General features: G+C 36.2%; 1 protein-coding gene and 1 long non-coding RNA gene across 2 annotated transcripts; both read right to left on the bottom strand.

Moving 5' to 3' along the window:
* Window positions 1-424: 424 nt before the first annotated feature.
* LOC132615586 (uncharacterized) lies at window positions 425-3,308 on the bottom strand. The gene is made up of 3 exons (XR_009572753.1): window positions 3,052-3,308; window positions 2,877-2,969; window positions 425-2,218 (listed from the first exon to the last, which is right to left on the bottom strand). It is a non-coding gene; the product is annotated as an uncharacterized LOC132615586 (long non-coding RNA).
* Window positions 3,309-11,596: 8,288 nt separating this feature from the next.
* Window positions 11,597-18,810, bottom strand: LOC132613125 (uncharacterized). The gene is made up of 5 exons (XM_060327176.1): window positions 18,693-18,810; window positions 17,781-17,922; window positions 12,538-13,013; window positions 11,851-12,373; window positions 11,597-11,750 (listed from the first exon to the last, which is right to left on the bottom strand). Exons 1-4 carry the CDS (start codon window positions 18,808-18,810, stop codon window positions 12,165-12,167), a joined length of 945 nt encoding a protein of 314 aa, XP_060183159.1. The 3' UTR covers window positions 11,597-11,750; window positions 11,851-12,164.
* Between the last annotated feature and the right edge of the window lie 1,044 nt (window positions 18,811-19,854).

Here is a 19,854-nt window from a genome sequence, read left to right as displayed (position 1 = left end):
GAAATTAGATTTCAATAGAAAATAATAGTTTGGTATATACTACAAAAAAAGGTGCAATTAGCGGAGGTCAAAAATGCAATTTGCGGAGGTTTATAACATCCACTATTTGCTGTCACGGAGGTTCACCAAACCCCTACAATTAACGCCGCCACAAACAATTTGCGGCAGCTTACTGCGGGGGTTTGCCCAACCTCTGTGACAGCAAATAGCGGAGGTTATAAACATCCGCAAATTGCACTTTCTTCCTATGGTACATTTTGGGTACAAGGGAGGTTACAAACCCCCGGAATTTACTATAACTATTTGGGTTTAAACCCCCACATGTTTATATATATTCTAGAATAGATATATTTATTACAAAAAACAAAATTTCAAACTTTTTTTTTAATACAAATCTGAATATTTTCACAATAAAACCAGAATATCAAAATTGAGAAATATCAACATTCCATTAAAGCATACAAAATACTAAGACAAGTAAATGTCATCAACTGAAATCGTCACAAATCCACTTTAGTCAACTAATCATATTACATGATTACTAGAGCTAGAAAATCTTGAATCCATGGATCCGCTAGCTGCTACCTGCGTCACTCGACTACAAAGAAAGAGAGATTTGTGAAGTAGCTAGAATGGATAATTAAGAAAAACAAGGATGATAAAACTTTTTTCACCGATTCAACAAAATTCAGAGCTTGGTATACAATTGGATTATTGTAGCTGAAATGAAGTAGCTGCCAACTTAATTAAATCATGCAAATTCAAACCAAAATATGAATTTTGGTATATAACAGTACCACAAATACAGAGAATATGGAAACAAGAAACTAATCCACAGTAAAGGACACAACTAAGGACAGTACAAATAATCAGTCACCACATTTTTAAGCAACAAACTCCTTTTCCAGTAGCCCACAAGCAAATAAGCAATGCCATTATATTAGTAGAGCTATGTGAATCTCCCTAGGTTTGAATTATATCAACTATCAAATCACCAGCTTCATTTCTTATGAAGAATCCATATGAACTTGATTAGAGGTCAACATTGTATCTATATAAACTGAAAAACACAAATACAAAATATTAGCACAAATTGTTTCATTGATTTCTAATTCCTCTCTTTCATGATCTCAGGCTCAACTATATATGTTACTATATTGCTATACACTTATCCAAAAGCTATCATAATTCAAGACTTTAAAGACCTGAAGGCTTTTTCTGCTTGGTCTCCATTAAGAAGATTCAAAATAAAACATCAGTTAGTTGTTAATTAGTATAATAATTATAGTATAATACGTTAAGATCATGCTACAACATTGTCGTTTACGTAAATTAGTTTCTAAAAAACTCTTCATGGCAATACAAACCAAACATGCAATTATCAACACACATGTTCTGAAATTCTGCCACTTTGATGGAATCACTAATGGTTTCATAATTCCTACTTCCTGAAATTTTTAGCAATACCATGAATGATAGTACGTGCTACTGTCTTACGAGGAATAAAAATAAGAAGGAATAGCAGTATGCCCTAATATAGCAAGATTAAAATGAATTCAGATTCTTAAACACTGGACAAAACTCATATTTTCATACTCAAATATACTATTTATGCACTAAAAGAAACAGATGATTTAAATGCATCTCTTTTATGTCAAAACAGAAGATAAAGAAACAATTGTTGTTTTTGCTAAACAGATGTTAAATTTCTGGTCAACCCTCAGGACACAGCAAAAGTAATTAATAGCAGGAACAAAAAGTTATGCACATTTAAAAACCCTTCCTAAAATCAAGTAGAAAACTAAAATCTCGTAAGTGGGCAATCAAGCAAATTGTAGGGAAGTGAAGAGCCCAGTAAATCAAGCAGAAAATTAAAATGAGCAAATTGTTTTACCATTGTAGGAGGTGAACCAAATATCCCAGCAAATTGTTCCGGTATTGACCCTTCCTTCATTATCATGTAGGCTTTGAGAGTATTCAACAATTTATTGTACTTGTCTTGACATCAGAAAGAAGAACATCCAACATCATTACTTGGAATTCTAATACCACCAACACGGGGTTTTGTTTGTTTAAAATGAATGCTTGGAGTAGCTCCTAATCCCAAACATCTTACCCTCCCAGAATGCTCTTTTCCTAGCACCTTACCCACAACATCGTTGGGAGAAATTTCAGACTCATCCACAGTACTTTGACTCACTGCTAGCTGAATTTTTTCCTAAATAAATAAATAAAACGTACATAATCGAAAAAATTTGGGTCAACAGTATACCAACAAGAAAATATCCATCAAATGCATTAAAGATCTTAAACTAATTACACCTGCAAAGAACATTAGGGTGATTAACCATCACAACCATATACAGATAGTGCAGCTAGAATTCCCGAGACCTTCAATCAGACCCCAAACAAGAGAGAATTTGTAACTATTATTCAACTCCAGTTAAACTTTACCATTTTAGGTTTGACATACAACTCTTTAACAACTTGTGATAATGAAATATAAAATGTATCCAACCAGAGAAACACAACAAGCTAGGAGAACAACTCGTTTCTCAATAAACTGGACTTCCTCAAACCACATCAACTCAAAAAGGAAAGCACTTAGTTAAAATAGATTTGTTCTAAGTGGAACGTCCTGATTTTAATCATGAGTGCAACTTACACATATTTATTTTGCCTCCTCGTTTATATATGATCCATCTTTTTTTTTTGTGTGTGTAGCAGGATGGAGTTGTGCTCGTCCGGGCCTTCTCCCCGTCTCAGCAAACTATATATGAAAAAAGATAAATAGGAGTAACTTAATTAATATAGAACGAACAGATAAATAACAAGTTCAATTAGTGAAGTAAGATAAACAAGGTGACATTTTTTACCATTTCAGCCCTTCTTCTAGAGTTCGGCTTTGAGCCACCAGTGTGGGGAATTGTTTGCTTTTATTGATTTTCGGCATTTGTTTTACACATTTTCTAACAACAAGATGCATTAAAGTAAATTAGAAGAGGAATAATCATATATTATTCACTTCAATGTGAGTTGTCAGAAAAATACCTGAGTTTCGTCTCTCAAACGGTAGTTCACAAAAGAAGCCCACTGATCCCGAGCTATATGTTAGTGTCAAGTTTTTATGATGACAATTTTACTTGTGCAGGTATAGTAATTAAATCACACAAGGAATATATGTGAGCCCACAAAACAGCCCAACAAATTGGAAGCCCACAGAACAACCCCAACGAGCTAGGGCTCACTCGACAAATTGTTTCCCAGCCCTAACGTGCAAACAGCTGTAATCTTCAGCTGTATAAAATCCTTCAAGAAAGGAAAAGAATATCTGCCAGCAGCATCAAATCGTTTCAAGAAGGAAAAGCATCAAAGGCATATCTCATGAAGGTTAATAAATCTGCTGTTGCCTCAACGCAATCTGCTGCTGCCTCAACGCACAAGGAAAGTAGTAAAAAGCTCAGTCTTATTCTTGGAAATAGGATCTCTGATTTTATTTCCAAGGATCAAATCCCTTGGGTTGATCTCTCTGCGTGAAGAGCCTAAAACACTATAAAAAAGGGCTGCTTGACAAACACAAGATATATGCAACTGTCTCATTACCTCCATTGCTTTGCTTTACTTTCAAATAAACATTGTTAGTCTGAGTGATTCATAGTGTAATAAGAGAGAAAGGAGAGTTATAGTTTGTGAGGCTTTGTATCAAAAGAATAAGAGTGTTTTGAGTGTAGACGTAGGAGCTCCATTCAAAATATTCATTGTACCAAACCTTATTAAAGAGCTGCAGAGATCACCCTTGCAACCTAAGGGGACTAGACTAGGATTCACATTGAATCTGAACCAGTATAAAATACGTGTGTCATTTATTTTCTGCATTACTTTAGTATTCACTGAGTAGGTAGTGGACTAACAGATCGAAAATTTTAACAATTCACACCCCCTCTTGCACTTTCAATTGGTATCAGTGAAAGGTCTCACCTTCAGTGCTTAACCGCACGTGAGAAAAGATCAAATGGCTGGATATCAAATTCCTGGAGCAATATTGCAAGATGGGCACTCCACAACAAGACCACCATACTTTAATGGTGAACACTATGGCCACTGGAAGGAAAGGTTTAAAATATTCGTGCAATCAACTGATTATCAAGCCTGGGTCGTGATTAAAAAAGGACCTAAACCCATTCCCAGAGTGGACACTGAAAACAAAGAAGATGCAGAAACTTCAACAATTGATCTAGAGTCACACGACATTACTAAAGAACAACAAGAGACACTGCAAATAAATGCAAGGGCAATAGCTTTGCTCTACTGTGCAGTGAGTGGGGAAGAGTATGCAAAAATTTCAAATTATGATACTGCCAAAGAAATGTGGGATAAACTTGAGGTCACTTATGAAGGAACATCAAAAGTTAGAGAAACAAAGATTGATGCTCTAAGACACGATTATGAAGCTTTCATGATGAAAGACGATGAGAACATCGAATCAATGTTCACAAGATTCAGCAAGATTATAGGAGAACTTAAATCGCTTGGAGTAACCTATACCAACTCACAACAAGTTAGAAAGCTTGTTAGAAGTCTGCCAAAGACTTGGGAAACCAAAGCCATTGTTCTTGAAGATGGAAATATGGATAAGTTCACCTATGATGAATTAAGAGGAAATCTTATAGCTTTTGAAAAGAATCATATTCAAAGATACCAGAAGGACGAGAAGAAGAAAGTGGTCGCTTTCAAGGCTCAAGTTGAAGAATCTGATGATGATTTTAAAGAAGAAGAAGTAGCTATGATTTCAAGGCATGTGATAGAAGCCATGAGAAGATCAAGGAGTAACAGAAAAGGAAGCTCAAACTTTAGAAAAGGCAAGACCCCCACTGGACAGCAAAAGAATGACGGAAAATGTTATGAATGTGGAAAATATGGCCATATTGCGTCTGAATGTCCTGAGATAAGAAAAAAACCAACCAGAGGATATCAAAAACAAAGAGCCTTCAGCAGTTGGAGTGAAGATGAGATCTCAGATGAAGAATCTGAAGAAGGTGAAAATATGTGTTTCATGGCTCTCGAAGAAGGCAGTAAGGTAAGTTCTCATTCCTGTGCTAAATGTGAAGAAACTCAAGAATTACTAGATCAAACTCTTATAGATCTAAATAACGTCTTTGATGAATATAGAAAACTGAAGAGAGAGAAAAAAGAATGGGAATCAAGATTATAAATTTGTGAAAAAGAAAAAAATTCTATTCAAAATGAAGTTTACAATCTACAATCTAGATTAGATATTTTATTGAAACCTTCCAACCATAACCATGTCAAGTCAAACCAATCAACTTGTACACATAAGTTCACTGGAAAAAAGGTTGTGCAAATAACTAGAAATTTTGAAGGAAAGAAAACTGGTTCTTTGAACACTGATAAGTCGACTAGAACTCCTAAAAGAACTGAAAGGAAATCTGGAATGCACAGTTCAGCCGATTCCTATATTGTGGAAAGAAAACCTTTTCAAACATGTTTTTGCTGTGGAAAACTCGGGCATAACTATTATAACTGTAGATTTCGTTTTTCAACTGCACCTGGTTGGATATGGAAACCCAAGAAAATTAAGTATTTTGAAACTAACCATCAAGGACCCAAGAACTCTTGGGTACCTAAACAAGAATAAATTTTTTGTCTTGCAGGAACACCACAAGAAAAAGAAAAAGGGAAAATGGTATCTAGACAGTGCGTGTTCAAGACATATGACAGGTGACAAAAATCTATTCAAATCAGTCGCTGACTTTGATGGAGGATTGGTAACTTTTGGAGAAAATTCAACTGGAACGGTAATTGGTATTGGTACTATTGCTTTTAATAATTCCTGTGACATTTCAAATGTTTGGTTGGTGAAGGGACTTAAGTATAACTTGTTAAGTGTAAGTCAGCTGTGTGATTCAGATCTTGAGATAAGGTTTAGTAAATCAGGTTGTGTCATAGAAGACTCCTCTGGAACAAAGATTCTTCCTGGAAGCAGAAATAAAAATGTGTACACTCTGGACTCTGTCAGAAATTCTAAAGGTCATATATGCCTGGCTTCAATGGGAGAAGATCCGTGGATGTGGCACAAGAAGCTTGGGCATGCTAGTATGCGATTAATTGAAAAACTAGCAAGACTTGATCTTGTAATAGGATTGCCAAAACTCAACTACACAAAAGACCACTTATGCGATTCGTGTCAAAAAGGTAAACAAACTAGAAACTCCTTTAGTTCTAAAGATATTGTATCTACATCAAAGCCCTTGCAATTACTTCATATGGATTTAGTCGGTCCTACTAGAACTGCTAGCATTGGAGGAAAAAGGTACGCATTTGTTATAATTGATGACTTCTCTCGTTTTACTTGGGTAATATTTCTTGCTCATTAAGATGATACTTTAAAGAATTTTAAGTTTTTTTGTGAGAAAATTCAATGTGAGAAAGGATATGACATCACTTCCATTAGAAGTGATCATGGAGGAGAATTTGAAAATAAAGCTTTTGAGGAATTCTGTAATGATCAAGGATACACACACAACTTCTCCTCACCTCGATCTCCGCAACAAAATGGTGTAGTTGAACGAAAGAACAGAACCCTTCAAGATATGGCAAGAACAATGATCGTAGAAACAAGCCTACCACATCACTTTTGGGCAGAAGCGGTAAGTACAACTTGTCATATTTTGAATAGATGCCTAATTAGACCAATTCTTAAGAAAACTCCGTATGAGCTATGGACGGGTAAGAAACCGAATATTAGCTACTTTCATCCGTTTGGATGTAAGTGTTTTGTTCACAATAATGGGAAAGAAAATCTTGGTAAGTTTGATCCTCGAAGTGATGAAGGTATATTTCTTGGTTACTCTCCTACTAGTAGATCTTATAGAATTTATAACAAACGCACTTTATCTATTGAAGAGTCTATTCATGTTGTTTTTGATGATACTAATCACCTGGCCGAGAAAAGGAAAATTGCAGATGAAGAAGACAGTCAAATACTTACTACAGTGGTTACAAAAACCACTGAAGAAAAGGCATCCTGTGAGTCGACTTCTGATGAACCTCAGTCGACTGATGCTACTATTGGAACAGTTCCAAACGAATGGAGAAGTGAACCTGACTATCCAAAGAAATTTGTTATTGGATACATCCATGAAGGAAGGAAAACTAGAGCATCTACTAAAAATAATGTAAATCTTGCTCTTATTTCTCAATACGAACCAAAGAAAGTTGGTGATGCCTTAAAAGATGAATACTGGGTCAAGGCTATGGAAGAGGAACTTGATCAATTTGAAAAGAACAAAGTTTGGAATCTAGTTCCCAAACCTTAGAATGCTTCAATCATTGGCACAAAATGGGTATATAGAAACAAGCTAAATGAGGCTGGAGAAGTAGTTAGAAACAAAGCCCGACTCGTTGCTCAAGGATATTCACAACAGGAAGGTGTTGACTATGATGAAACTTTTGCTCCTGTTGCCAGGTTGGAACCCATTAGAATTTTGCTTGCATATTCTTCTTTTAAAAAATTCAAACTTTTTCAAATGGATGTCAAAAGCGCCTTCTTAAATGGGTTCATTGAAGAAGAAGTGTACGTCAAACAGCCGCCAGGTTTTGAAAACTTAAAATTTCCCTATCACGTTTTTAAATTAAGTAAAGCCTTATATGGTCTTAAACAAGCATCTAGGGCATGGTATGATCGCTTAAACTCCTTCTTGGTAAGTCATGGATTTTTTCGAGGAAAGATCGATACAACTCTTTTTATTAAACGATCCTCTTTAGGAAATCTTATTATACAAATATATGTTGATGATATTATTTTTGGAAGCTCTAACCCCTCTATGTGCAAGGAGTTTTTTGATCTTATGCAAAGCGAGTTCGAAATGAGTATGATGGGAGAATTAAAATTCTTCTTGGGACTACAAATCCATCAAACTGACACTGGAATATTTATATGTCAAGCTAAGTATGCTAAAGAACTCGTCCAAAAATTTGGAATGTCTGACTCTAAAGCTATGGGAACTCCCATGAGTCCTACTTGCTCTCTTGATAAGGATGAAAAAGGAAAACCTGTAGATGAAACCAAGTATCGCGGTATGATTGGATCACTACTTTATCTAACTGCTAGTCGACCAGATATTATGTTTAGTGTGTGCAGGTGTGCTAGATTCCAAGCTGCTCCAAAGGAATCTCATCTTACTGCTGTTAAACGTATCATTAGATATCTTCATGGAACAACTAACTATGGTTTATGGTATCCTAACACCACTGATTTTACGCTTGAAGGTTTTTCAGATGCAAACTTTGCAGGTGATAAGGATGATAGAAAAAGTACCAGTGGTACTTGCCAGCTTCTAGGAAAATCTCTTATTTCCTAGAATAGCAAAAAATAGGGATCAGTCTCTCTATCTACTACTGAGGCTGAATATATAGCCGTTGGTCAATGCTGCACACAGCTAATTTGGATGTCTTATCAACTAAGTGATTATGACTTGTTTTTAAACCTGTGAAAATTTTCTGTGATAATTCGAGTGCTATCTGTCTATCCAAAAATCCTGTGCATCATTCTAGGGCCAAGCATATAGATATTAAGCATCATTTTATCAGAAATCATGTTGCTCAGGGAGATTTTGAAATAATTTTTGTTAACAGTGAAAACCAGTTGGCTGATATTTTTACTAAACCCCTTCTTGAGGAACGTTTCTGCATGCTAAGAAGCTCTTTGGGAATTATTGATAAATCTGTCTAAATTCCTAACAATCCGTGCCCAGATTTTCGGCTACTTAAATCTTTGCCATAATTGTTTTCCCATCATATTTATGACATTCCCATCTTCCCATATTTACTTTTTACCCTTTCCATAAAACCTTTTGTTTTTCCGTATCCCCATAAACCCTTTTCATCTTCATCTTCACCTTTCCCTTCCAAACCTTCTGCCCATCCTCTCATCTCTTCAATGGCGAAAAACGCGAAAACCCCTATTCCCTCCACTCGTCAAAGCTCACGGCTTCAGGAAATGAGTAAGAATCTCCCCTCTATTCCTAATGACCCCGTCATCTCCGATGACCCTGCTTCATCCGACGACTCCGACTGTGTTCCCATTTGTAATCTTGGAAAGCGAGCCCTTTCTGAGGCTGCATGCTCCACCTCCTCCAAGAAACTCAAAACAATTTGTGATAAACCTCTTGATCTTCGGAAGAAATTTTGGGATGACCATCATCAAGCACTGTTCTCGTCTCTTGAGGATAAAACCATCGTTTCTGGTAGGAATGTCGATCTTGATCTTATGCTCTCTCTAAGTTTTAAAGTCAAACAATTATTTGTCTATCAAGGATGGGAAAACTTTTTTAAAACCCCTCCTCATGTCTATGAAATTCCTGTTCGTATGTTCTATGCCAATCTTAGGTCTTCTAAAGCTAATGAGCTTGAAACATTGGTTCTTGGTACTCACATTGTGCTAAATTGTTCTGTTCTTGACTCTATTTTTAGTTGCACCTGCTCTGGTTTTTCGGAATTACCAAAAAACTTTTGGCCTGAATCTCTTGAAGTGTCTTTTGACGATGTTAAGAAAACTCTTTCAAATTCCACCTCTGTTCCTGCTCAAATTGGTCCGACCAATATCTCATTTGAGGCTCGTGTGCTTGCTCATATGGTTGCAACTACCATTGTTCCTCGTGCTGGGTCTTACTCTACTATCTCCCAGCGTGATGCTATTTTTGCATTTTGCCTTCTGTCCAAGAAAAAAATAAATTTGTCCTCCATCATCATTAATTACATGATTGAGTGTGCTTCTAATCCTTCTAGTCTTCCCTATGGTATGCTTATCTCCCACATCCTAGAAGTCCACAAAATCGACTTAGTCGACTATCCCGTCACTCCTGTTAAGCAATGCTACAACTCTAGGGCGTTTGGTAGCATGGGATATGTTTTGAGCAATGATTCCTGGTTGTTAAAGGACGTCTATGAGGCATCTCAGCCTGGTCCCTCCACCAAAGGGAAAAAATCAGATCCGTCTGCTGTTTCCACTGAATGCTATGAAGAACTTCTCGCCAAACTTTCTTCTATGGATGAAAAAATTGAGTCCATCAAGGACTTAATGGCATCCACATTGTTTCAAGTAGAGAAGATTCGTGATGTGACTAAGGAAACAGGTGCTGATGTCTCTAAGCTGAGGCTGAAACTGGATGCTGTTATTAAGGAAGCGGTCAAACTGTCCACCAAGCTTCAAGCCAGTGTTGCCGCCATGCCTGAACGTCTTACTACCCCGTTGACGGAAATGAAGAATGCTATTGTGAATACATTAGCCTACTTTCTTCATCATCCAGTCTTCCGCCGTCAAGAATAGTTTTTAGTTTTTTTTTGAACTGTTTAAACAATGTTTTTGTGAGACTTGTGCTTGGTTGTGCTGCTAGTTGCCTTTTGTTCTTTGCTATGTGTTCCTTGGTTTAGCCAGTTTTGTTGTGTTGATGCTATTTGTTGTTTGATGCTATTGTGAATACTTTGCTATTTTTCTTTTGTTGTGTTGTATTGTTGTGTTGTTTTTTTTTGAGTGATGCCAAAGGGGGAGAAGGACAGTCAACTGCTCAGGGGGAGCCTACAAGGACTAGTCAACTAGTCAGGGGGAGCCTCCACCTATTCAGGGGGAGCATCCACCTATTTAGGGGGAGCATCCGTTACAGGGAAGTTGACTACACTTTGTCTAAAATTGTCATCCTCAAAAAGGGGGAGATTGTTAGTGTCAAGTTTTTATGATGACAATTTTATTTGTGCAGGTATAGTAATTAAATCACACAAGGAATATATGTGAGCCCACAAAACAGCCCAACAAATTGGAAGCCCACAGAACAACCCCAACGAGCTAGGGCTCACTCGACAAATTGTTTCCCAGCCCTAACGTGCAAACAGCTGTAATCTTCAGCTGTATAAAATCCTTCAAGAAAGGAAAAGAATATCTGCCAGCAGCATCAAATCGTTTCAAGAAGGAAAAGCATCAAAGGCATATCTCATGAAGGTTAATAAATCTGCTGTTGCCTCAACGCACAAGGAAAGTAGTAAAAAGCTCAGTCTTATTCTTGGAAATAGGATCTCTGATTTTATTTCCAAGGATCAAATCCCTTGGGTTGATCTCTCTGCGTGAAGAGCCTAAAACACTATAAAAAAGGGCTGCTTGACAAACACAAGATTTATGCAACTGTCTCATTACCTCCATTGCTTTGCTTTACTTTCAAATAAACATTGTTAGTCTGAGTGATTCATAGTGTAATAAGAGAGAAAGGAGAGTTATAGTTTGTGAGGCTTTGTATCAAAAGAATAAGAGTGTTTTGAGTGTAGACGTAGGAGCTCCATTCAAAATATTCATTGTACCAAACCTTATTAAAGAGCTGCAGAGATCACCCTTGCAACCCAAGGGGACTGGACTAGGATTCACATTGAATCTGAACCAGTATAAAATACGTGTGTCATTTATTTTCTGCATTACTTTAGTATTCACTGAGTAGGTAGTCGACTACTGGTTTAACCCAGTCGACTAACAGATCGAAAATTTTAACAATTCACCCCCCCCCCCCCCCCCCCTCTTGCACTTTCACTATACCTTCTGGAACATTATTCATAATCTCATCTTTGGTGTTAAGTGGGTCATTGAACTCGTTCCACAAGGCCTGCCTATTTCCAGCCCATTTCTTTTCAATAGAGCGATAAACCGATAACCATGCAACATCCTCAGTTGTCATAAAATGAAAATGGGGCTTCAAAAATAAATAAATTGGTTAGTTTATCTTTTACATGCAAATATAAAGTCGAAAGATATAAAATAAAGATATGGTTGTAAAATTATAGAGCTTATACCTTTATAATGTTATCAAAGCAGTCATTGAAATATGATTCAGGCATATCCGGCCATTTATCAAAGCTAATTGGAAATAGGGAACAATCAGCTGCTAAAATACCACAAAAGCCTGCGAGAACGCCTTGTGCTTCGTCTATTGGATCCAGGAAATCAAATGGAACCACAATATGTTCCCCCCGAGGTAAATTTAACACTTATGTTTTCTTCACTTTGAGCTTTTTGGTATTTTCTTGTGAATCTTTAATTAAAAAGAAAAAAAAGTTTACATTAAAAACAGGAAACTGAAGCTATGACCAAAATTGACATTAGTACATTATACTTGGCACAATTCAGTTCCAAATTCACTTGCTAATAACTGTTTGATGCATGCAGCTGAAGCAGAGAGAATAAGGAAATGTGATGGCAGAGTGCTTGCATTAAAAGAACTGAACATGCACAACTTGTTCAGAGTTTTCATCAAGGACCACGAGCAAGTTCCTGTTAGTAATATCATGGGATACACCTCTCTTGTTGTCCAGCCAACTGCTTTGGATAGAAAATGGCACGATAAACAACTCTTAGAACTATAGTGCAAAAGAACAATTCTACTCTTTTAATGATTAATCAGATAAAACACAATACACATATAAAGAGGAGACCGAGGGATAGAGAATAAAAATAATTGTAAGCGAGAAGAAAACCATTACCTACTGCATCCACAGTCCAATGATGTGTAGACTCGCGTTTGCGCTTATTGAATGTCTCTTGTGGTGGTGCGAGACTAACAGAAGTTGCCTGTGAAGCAGATGGCTGTGATGTGGCCTGAAATGAAGGAGCCTGACATCTTGTACTCTGAAATAAAGGAGTTGGCAGTGATGTGGCTTGAAATGAAGGAGTTGGAACTGATGGAGCTTGAAATGAAGGAACTTGCTGCCTTGTGAACTGAAATGAAGGAGTTCGCTGTCTTGTGGCCGAAAATGAAGGAGTTGACTGTGATATGGCCTGAAATGAAGGAGCTTGATATCTTGTACCCTGACATGAAGGAGCTAGTCGTGACGTCACTTCCGGTGTAGTATCAGGAGGTGAAGATGATCCGGTTGTTGGTACAGGTTGCACTACATGTTGTGAAGGAGGCAATGACTGAATAGACTTTTGCAAGTTCTTGAAACGCTTTTCGGCATAGCTCCACGTGTTATGACAATATACAAACGTCAAGAGAATGCACTAATTTCTAAAATTCAGTATTACATTTTGCAACCAGAACTAAACTTTACGAACAGTAGCCAACAAAAAAGGACAAGATTTATGAACATTATCTTGCAAAATTACCTAAATGGATAGACAGTACATTCAAGTTACAATAATTACAAGATTTCTATCTCTATCTTTTCTCACACACACACACACACACACACTAAATGATGGTATGAACTAGTAGTCTAGTACATTACAGATCGAAAAGCTTGTCATTATGGCACATATGTAGAGTTATAGGAAACAATAAAAACCAGAAATCAACTTCCACTACGTAATCTCCAGTGAAATACACTAAGATTCACATACTTCATTCCATATACATACCAATTCAACCATCAACATAGCAAAATCAATCAAGCTTGGCAATAAATTTTGAACAAAAACAGAAAATGACAAAAAGAAAAGGAAGCTAATAATAAAGAAGTAACAGGAAGCCTATTCAGACACATGCTCGTCTATTGCAATTTGGATATTTTGATATTCAACATCAAAAAATTGTTCAAGTTCTTGTTGTTGGTAAGGTTGATTCTCATATATTTCTTCTTCATCGACTTCTCCCATATCAAACAAATCTCTCGGCTTTACATGTATAGCCACACTCCACCCTTCATCAGTTTCATCATCAACATAGTAAACCATAGTTGCTTGAGATGCTTCAATGTAAGGATCATCATCCTCACGATCTCTGGTGTGAATCAATCTAGAAAAATTGACACAATTGAAATTCTAAACATCTCTTTTGAAGCCTCTAGATGCTTCAATGTAAGGATCATCATCCTCACGATCTCTGGTGTGAATCAATCTACAAAAATTGACACGATTGAAATTCTAAACATCTCTTTTGAAGCCTCTATCCCGAGTTGTTTCAGCCCACTGACATTTAAAGAGCACAACTGTGAATCGCCCATAATAATTAAGCTCAATAATGTCTTCTAACTTCCCATAATATGGCAAGTTTGCTTGCCTTGCATTTCTATCAGAACTAGATGCAACACAAGAGGTGTTAGAGGTAAGAAAAATTCCACTATTTTGAGTTTGCGATCCTTGTTCTCTTGACAAAACCCGAAATTTGTATCCATTAATGTTATAAGCCGTGAACCTTCTAGCTTCTGGCCCTGGACCTCGTGCTAGGAACTTCATATCGGTGGAGATTGTGTGTACAATTTCTGGATTCATAATCTAAAAATAATAAAATTATTTTAGTTAAGTATATTAAAAAGGAATAAAAAACTATACGAAGCAAACACTATTATATCATTCACTCACCCGCTTTGGTAACCAATCAATAAATAACTATTGGTGAAGGTGTTCATCCTCTTGCACTTTTTCTTATGTAATCCCTAAATTCACTTCAAAAAAGCTAACTGTATTAATTTTAATCACTTTAACTCTACACTTTTTTGCCAAAAATCATATTAATTTTATTTACTTACTCAATAAATGGCTTCACTGCTTCACAATTAAATAGCACATATCGATGAGCTTGAGTCTTCTCCAAAGGTTTCAAGGGGAACGTAGAGGAGCCTCCGACTGATTTACCTTGTGGAGGGAACATAGAGGATATTTCAGAAGCCTCATTCAAATTAGGTTCATCATTTACACGTCTAGGCCTATTCACCCTTGACTCAATCCCCTCAAAGTAACGAGAACAAAAGGTTAGAGCTTCTTCAACAATGTAACTTTCAGCTATGGAACCTTCTGGTTGTCCCTTATTGCCTACAAGGGACTTAAAATGGCCTAACAACCTATGACAAAAATGAAGAAGTTTTAGAACAACCACTTGTAGTAGTATCACAAATTAATTCACAAGTAAGTCTAAATAAGAAATATTTTACCTTCCAACAAAATACATCCACCTGTATGTACCGGACCACCTTGCATTGCTTCATCCACTAGATGGACAATTAAATGAACCATTACAGTAAAGAAAGATGGAGGGAATAAAATCTCCATGTGGCAAAGTGTAAGCACAATACGATCTTGTAGCTTTTCCAGGTCGGCAAGACTCAAACTTTTAAGACAAAGTTGTCTGAAAAAAGAAGAAAGCTCTACTAAGACTGCAACAACCTCATTTGGTAGCACATTGCGAATTGCTATTGGTAGCCATTGTTGCATAATGGTGTGACAATCATGACTTTTTAATCCAAAATTCTTCTTGTGATCAAGATCAATACAATGAGAAATATTACTTGAGTAACCATCCGACACTGAGACATTTTTTAAAGTTCTGAGGAATGCCTCTTTCTTGTTTTTTGGAATTGTAAACACACCAAGCTGATAATTTTCATTCTCATTAGGCCAAAATTCACGCCTTCAACCCATATCTTGTAGATCTCTTCGTGCCTTAATGTTATCCTTTGACTTGTCTTTATCATTAAGCAAAGAATATATTACATTGTCAAATACATTCTTTACAATGTGCATGACATCTAAATTATGGCTCAACGAGTTGAATTCCCAATATGGAAGATTAAAGAATATGCTCTTTTTTTCCCTCCATTGTTGTGTTGCACTTTCCCCAACATTTCTTTGTCTAGGTCGTTTCCTTCTTTCGTTCAACTCTGCCGGTTTTCCAAATGTAATATCAATATCTTTGACTTGCTGTAAAATATCAGTCCCGGATAACTTTCTTGGCGGGTTTCTTTCCTCCACATTCTCATCAATCTAAATATATGAGTTTTTGCTAAAAATCGATGATGACCAATAAAGCACCACTTTCTACTGTGACGAAGTCGACAAGGTTCTGCATCAAAATTACAACTGGGACATGCTAAACCAGTATGTGAATTCCAACCAGATAAGACATCGAGTTCGGGAAGGTCACTAATTGTCCTCATAAGAACTGCTCTCATTCTAAACACCATACTTTTTGATGAATCAAAAGTTTCAACATCCTCAGTCCACAACTCATTAATAAGGGGCTGTAGGTAAACATCTATGTTATTTCCTGCCGTATGTGGACCTGGAATGATCATTGATAGGATGAAATTAGCTTGTTTAATGCACAACCAAGGAGGAAGGTTATATGGAACCAAAACAACTGGCCAAATGCTATGAGTAGTACTCATCTTGCCAAAAGGGTTGAAGCCATCACTAGCTAAGCCTAATCGAACATTTCAGGGATCAGATGCAAATTCAGGAAAAGTTATATCAAACCTCTTCTATGCCTCACCATCTCTAGGATGCCTCATAATCCTATCCTTGTTATTGTTCTCAACATGCCATCTCATATATCCAGCTGTCTTAGAGCACATGAACAATCTCTGCAACCTTGGTTTTAATGGAAAGTAACGCAAATTTTTTGCGGGCTTCTTGGTTTTCTTCTTGCCCGTAGCAGTCACAAGATGTTCATTTCTCTTCTTATTAGGATTCCATCTAGAAATGTGACAATACTTGCATGTTTGCTCGTTATCATCATCCCTCCAATATAACATACAATCTTTTGGACAAGCATCTATCTTTTGATAATCAAGACAAAGCTTACTAATGGTTTTTTGGCCTCATAAAAAGAATCAGGGATCCGGGAAAATTTAAATGCATCCCTTAACAAATCTAGTATCATGGTCATTCCCTTGTTACTTAGCCCAGACAAAAACTTTATGTGATACAATTTTAATAAAAATTCTAGCTTTGAGTACTTGGACCCTTCATATAATTCTTGATTTCCATCTCTAAGCAACTCAAAAAAAAATCTTTGTTATTTGTAGATGGCTCATCATTTAATATTTCTTCTCCCTCCACTTGTTGTGACGAACCTTCATCAATGCCCTCGTTCCTTAATCCCCCATATGCTTCATTGATCAAAAGTTCTACAGGCGGTGTATCTTGTGTAACCTCAAAGTTTCTAGAACTATGCAGTACATTGCATTCACCGTGAATAGCCCAAGTGTCATAATTTTGAGGGAATGGTTTGTCAATGATCAAATGATTAAACACTATTTCTCTAGTCTACCATTTTGCATATCCACATATAGGACAAGGACATTTTATTCTATTTCCAATAACAGCATTCGTAAATGCAAAATCCAAAAATCGATTTAAACCAAGCATGTATTCAGCGGAATTCCTTGGCTTTTCAATCCAGGATTTATCCATCGGAAAGTATTAACTTTTAAGTGTGACGATAAACCTTTCAGAATATGAAGAGAAAAAAATATTAGTTCCCCTGATTAGATAGAAAACAAATATTCAGAATATTAACTATGACACACACTCAAACTACGAAAACTGTAAGTATCCAAATATGGATGTGGGGGGGGGGGGGGGGGGGGGTGGGGGTTGGGGAAGGCAGAAATAGAAGCATTCCTTGCAAAAGTCAAATTCTGGGGGAAAAACAAAAGAATTACAACAGTAGCAGCTCAATCTCAAGCAGAACCAGTAATCGCTTCGATAGAACAGAAGCAGTATGCACTATATTCTCTATATTTTGCTATTCATTTCATTCTTTGATTCTTAAATCTTTTCTCTAAACCACTATATTTTCTCCAAGGATACTGATATATCTCATCAGTTATACAATATAACAAACTTTATCACAGAATGAAATTTTTATGACTTCTCACTTTAAAATCAGCAACTTATTTAAAAAGATGAAAAAAAATTGAAATTGTTATAGCATAATGCATAATTTAATCTATTAAAATAGAAGCAACTACAAAGGCATGGGTAGAATGTAATTCAATAAAACAAATACCTTAATATGTGGAAAAACGCAGCTAACAGTGCAATGATACAAGGTCCACAAACTAATCCTGCCGGCTTTGAATATATTGGCAATCCTATTAAAACAAAACAATCAGTTTCTTTATCATCTGTAAACCAAACCAAAAAGAAAACTTAGTAGACAAAATACATATATTATATCCTTGCAGGAGAAAAAGATGCACAAAGATTAACGAGAGCGGAAAAAAAAAACACTTCACATCAAGAAATTGTAACTAATTCTTTTAAACAGAAAGTTACAACTAATCCAAGTAGTTTTCCTTATATCTCTTCAAAAACCATACAGTATTTTCCAGCAACCTCTCAATAACCAAAATGGATTGCAACAATTCAGTTATAATTATCGACATATTGACACATGTACTTGAGAAAACCATAGCTAAAAGAAAGCTGGTCCATATCAAGAAACTTCAAATAAATCAAGCAGCAATAACTTGATGTTGCCAAAGACACACTGAATGGAAAGAACAAGTTGTTTTCCTCTTCAATAACCACTACTGCATAAATAATTAAAAAAAAAAAATCAAGTCCATCATTGCGCTCACCAAAGAACTGCGAACGCCAAAATTCAATTCGTATATGCTTGTTAACTTTTATCTTACGTTTCTGCAAATTCATCTAAACACTGTGGCATTGTTAACCTTTCCTATCTAATGTCAACTCTTACTCCAACGTCTACATCATCTGATTTGCAAACCTAATTCGACAAACAAGGGTACATTTGAGGAGGCCTCTTCACCTAGGTAGTCCAATCCAGATCAAGTGAGGGACATAGTGCGGATATCTTGTTTAATAATATCATACTTTGTTATGTCAATAAAAGAAAGGATTGTTACAAAAGTCATTTTCCTTGATTGGTATATTCATAAAATCAAATCTCTACATTTTACGACGTAAACTATCATAAACCACCTGCCGCCACCAGCATTGATAGGCTTGAAGCCTAGCCTTTCAGCAGTACGATTCCCAGAAAGTGCACAATCAACTTCTTCTTTTTTCATTTTTATTTTGAGCCTCTACTACTGATTGAACTTATGATTTGATGAACTTGAATGCTTTCTGTAGCATAATACCATTGACAATAGGAACATTTGATTTCCAAAACATTTCTAAGAAACACCAAACGCGTATTATAGCTAGTCCTGAAGGTTAGGTATGACTAAATTTTAATACTAAAACCTTATAAAACGACAAGTGACCTTAAAAATACAGTCAAGTCACATATTGAGTTAAGCATTATTATTCACATATTGTTAATCCTAGAGATCTTAGCCACTGGAAACAAACTTAACCAAAATAAAAATATCATTCAGGCTAGAGCTTAACCAAAAATTAAGCATAAAAATAAACCAACACCATGATGATGATGATGATATAATATATATATATTTTTTTTTTTTTTTTTGCAAGTGTGCTTTTCTTTGTAGAAGTTGCTCCTTGCGTAAGTGTCTTTGGTAATCTCCGTCTTGAACATCCCTCATCTTCACTTTTTGGCAAAGTGACAACCATCAACGGATTTGATAAATCTTTACCGGCTACCGTTTGAACCAGACTAGCTGTATCCTTACCTGATACAGTGGGTCTGACTGCATTCATTGGGGAATGCACACCCGTCTCATCCATTTTTCTCTGAGATGGAGAACTCTGAGATTGCATCAATTCGAACTTAACAGCTTGTAGTCTTTGTTCTAATGTCTTCACTTGATCCAAGAGTTTCATTTTTTTTTTAACCAATGTCTCTTTCTGCTGGTTTAATCGTTTGACCACGTCAGTCATAGTAGAGCAGTGATCACAAAAAATTATTTTGTCTGTGTCTTTTTGTACATTGTACTGAGGGATTTTGTCTGAGTTTTGTCTGAGAGCTGGAGAAATATAGTAGTTTGGACCCAGTACTCCTCTAGCATAGTCTAGTGCTTCAGTGAAATCAAGATATCACTAGAATATTAGAGGTGGTAGAAGCATCTCAAACTAAGCAAAAGAAAACATTCATTTCGACTAATAGTACAGTAGTAAAAATAATCGTTTAAAAATTTCTTAATATGAAA

This window comes from Lycium barbarum, chromosome 10, assembly GCF_019175385.1.
Source record: "Lycium barbarum isolate Lr01 chromosome 10, ASM1917538v2, whole genome shotgun sequence".
Lineage (NCBI taxonomy): Eukaryota > Viridiplantae > Streptophyta > Magnoliopsida > Solanales > Solanaceae > Lycium > Lycium barbarum.
This window is presented reverse-complemented; position numbering and strand designations above follow the sequence as displayed.

Coding starts and splice junctions, on each gene's coding strand:
- LOC132613125 (XM_060327176.1), bottom strand. CDS start 18,810: ATGAAAAAAGAAGAAGTTGATTGTGCACTTTCTGGGAATCGTACTGCT. Junction 17,923..18,692: donor GATAGTTTACGTCGTAAAAT/GTAGAGATTTGA, acceptor TTGTCTACTAAG/TTTTCTTTTTGGTTTGGTTT. Junction 13,014..17,780: donor GCGTTTTTCCACATATTAAG/GTATTTGTTTTA, acceptor TAACACGTGGAG/CTATGCCGAAAAGCGTTTCA.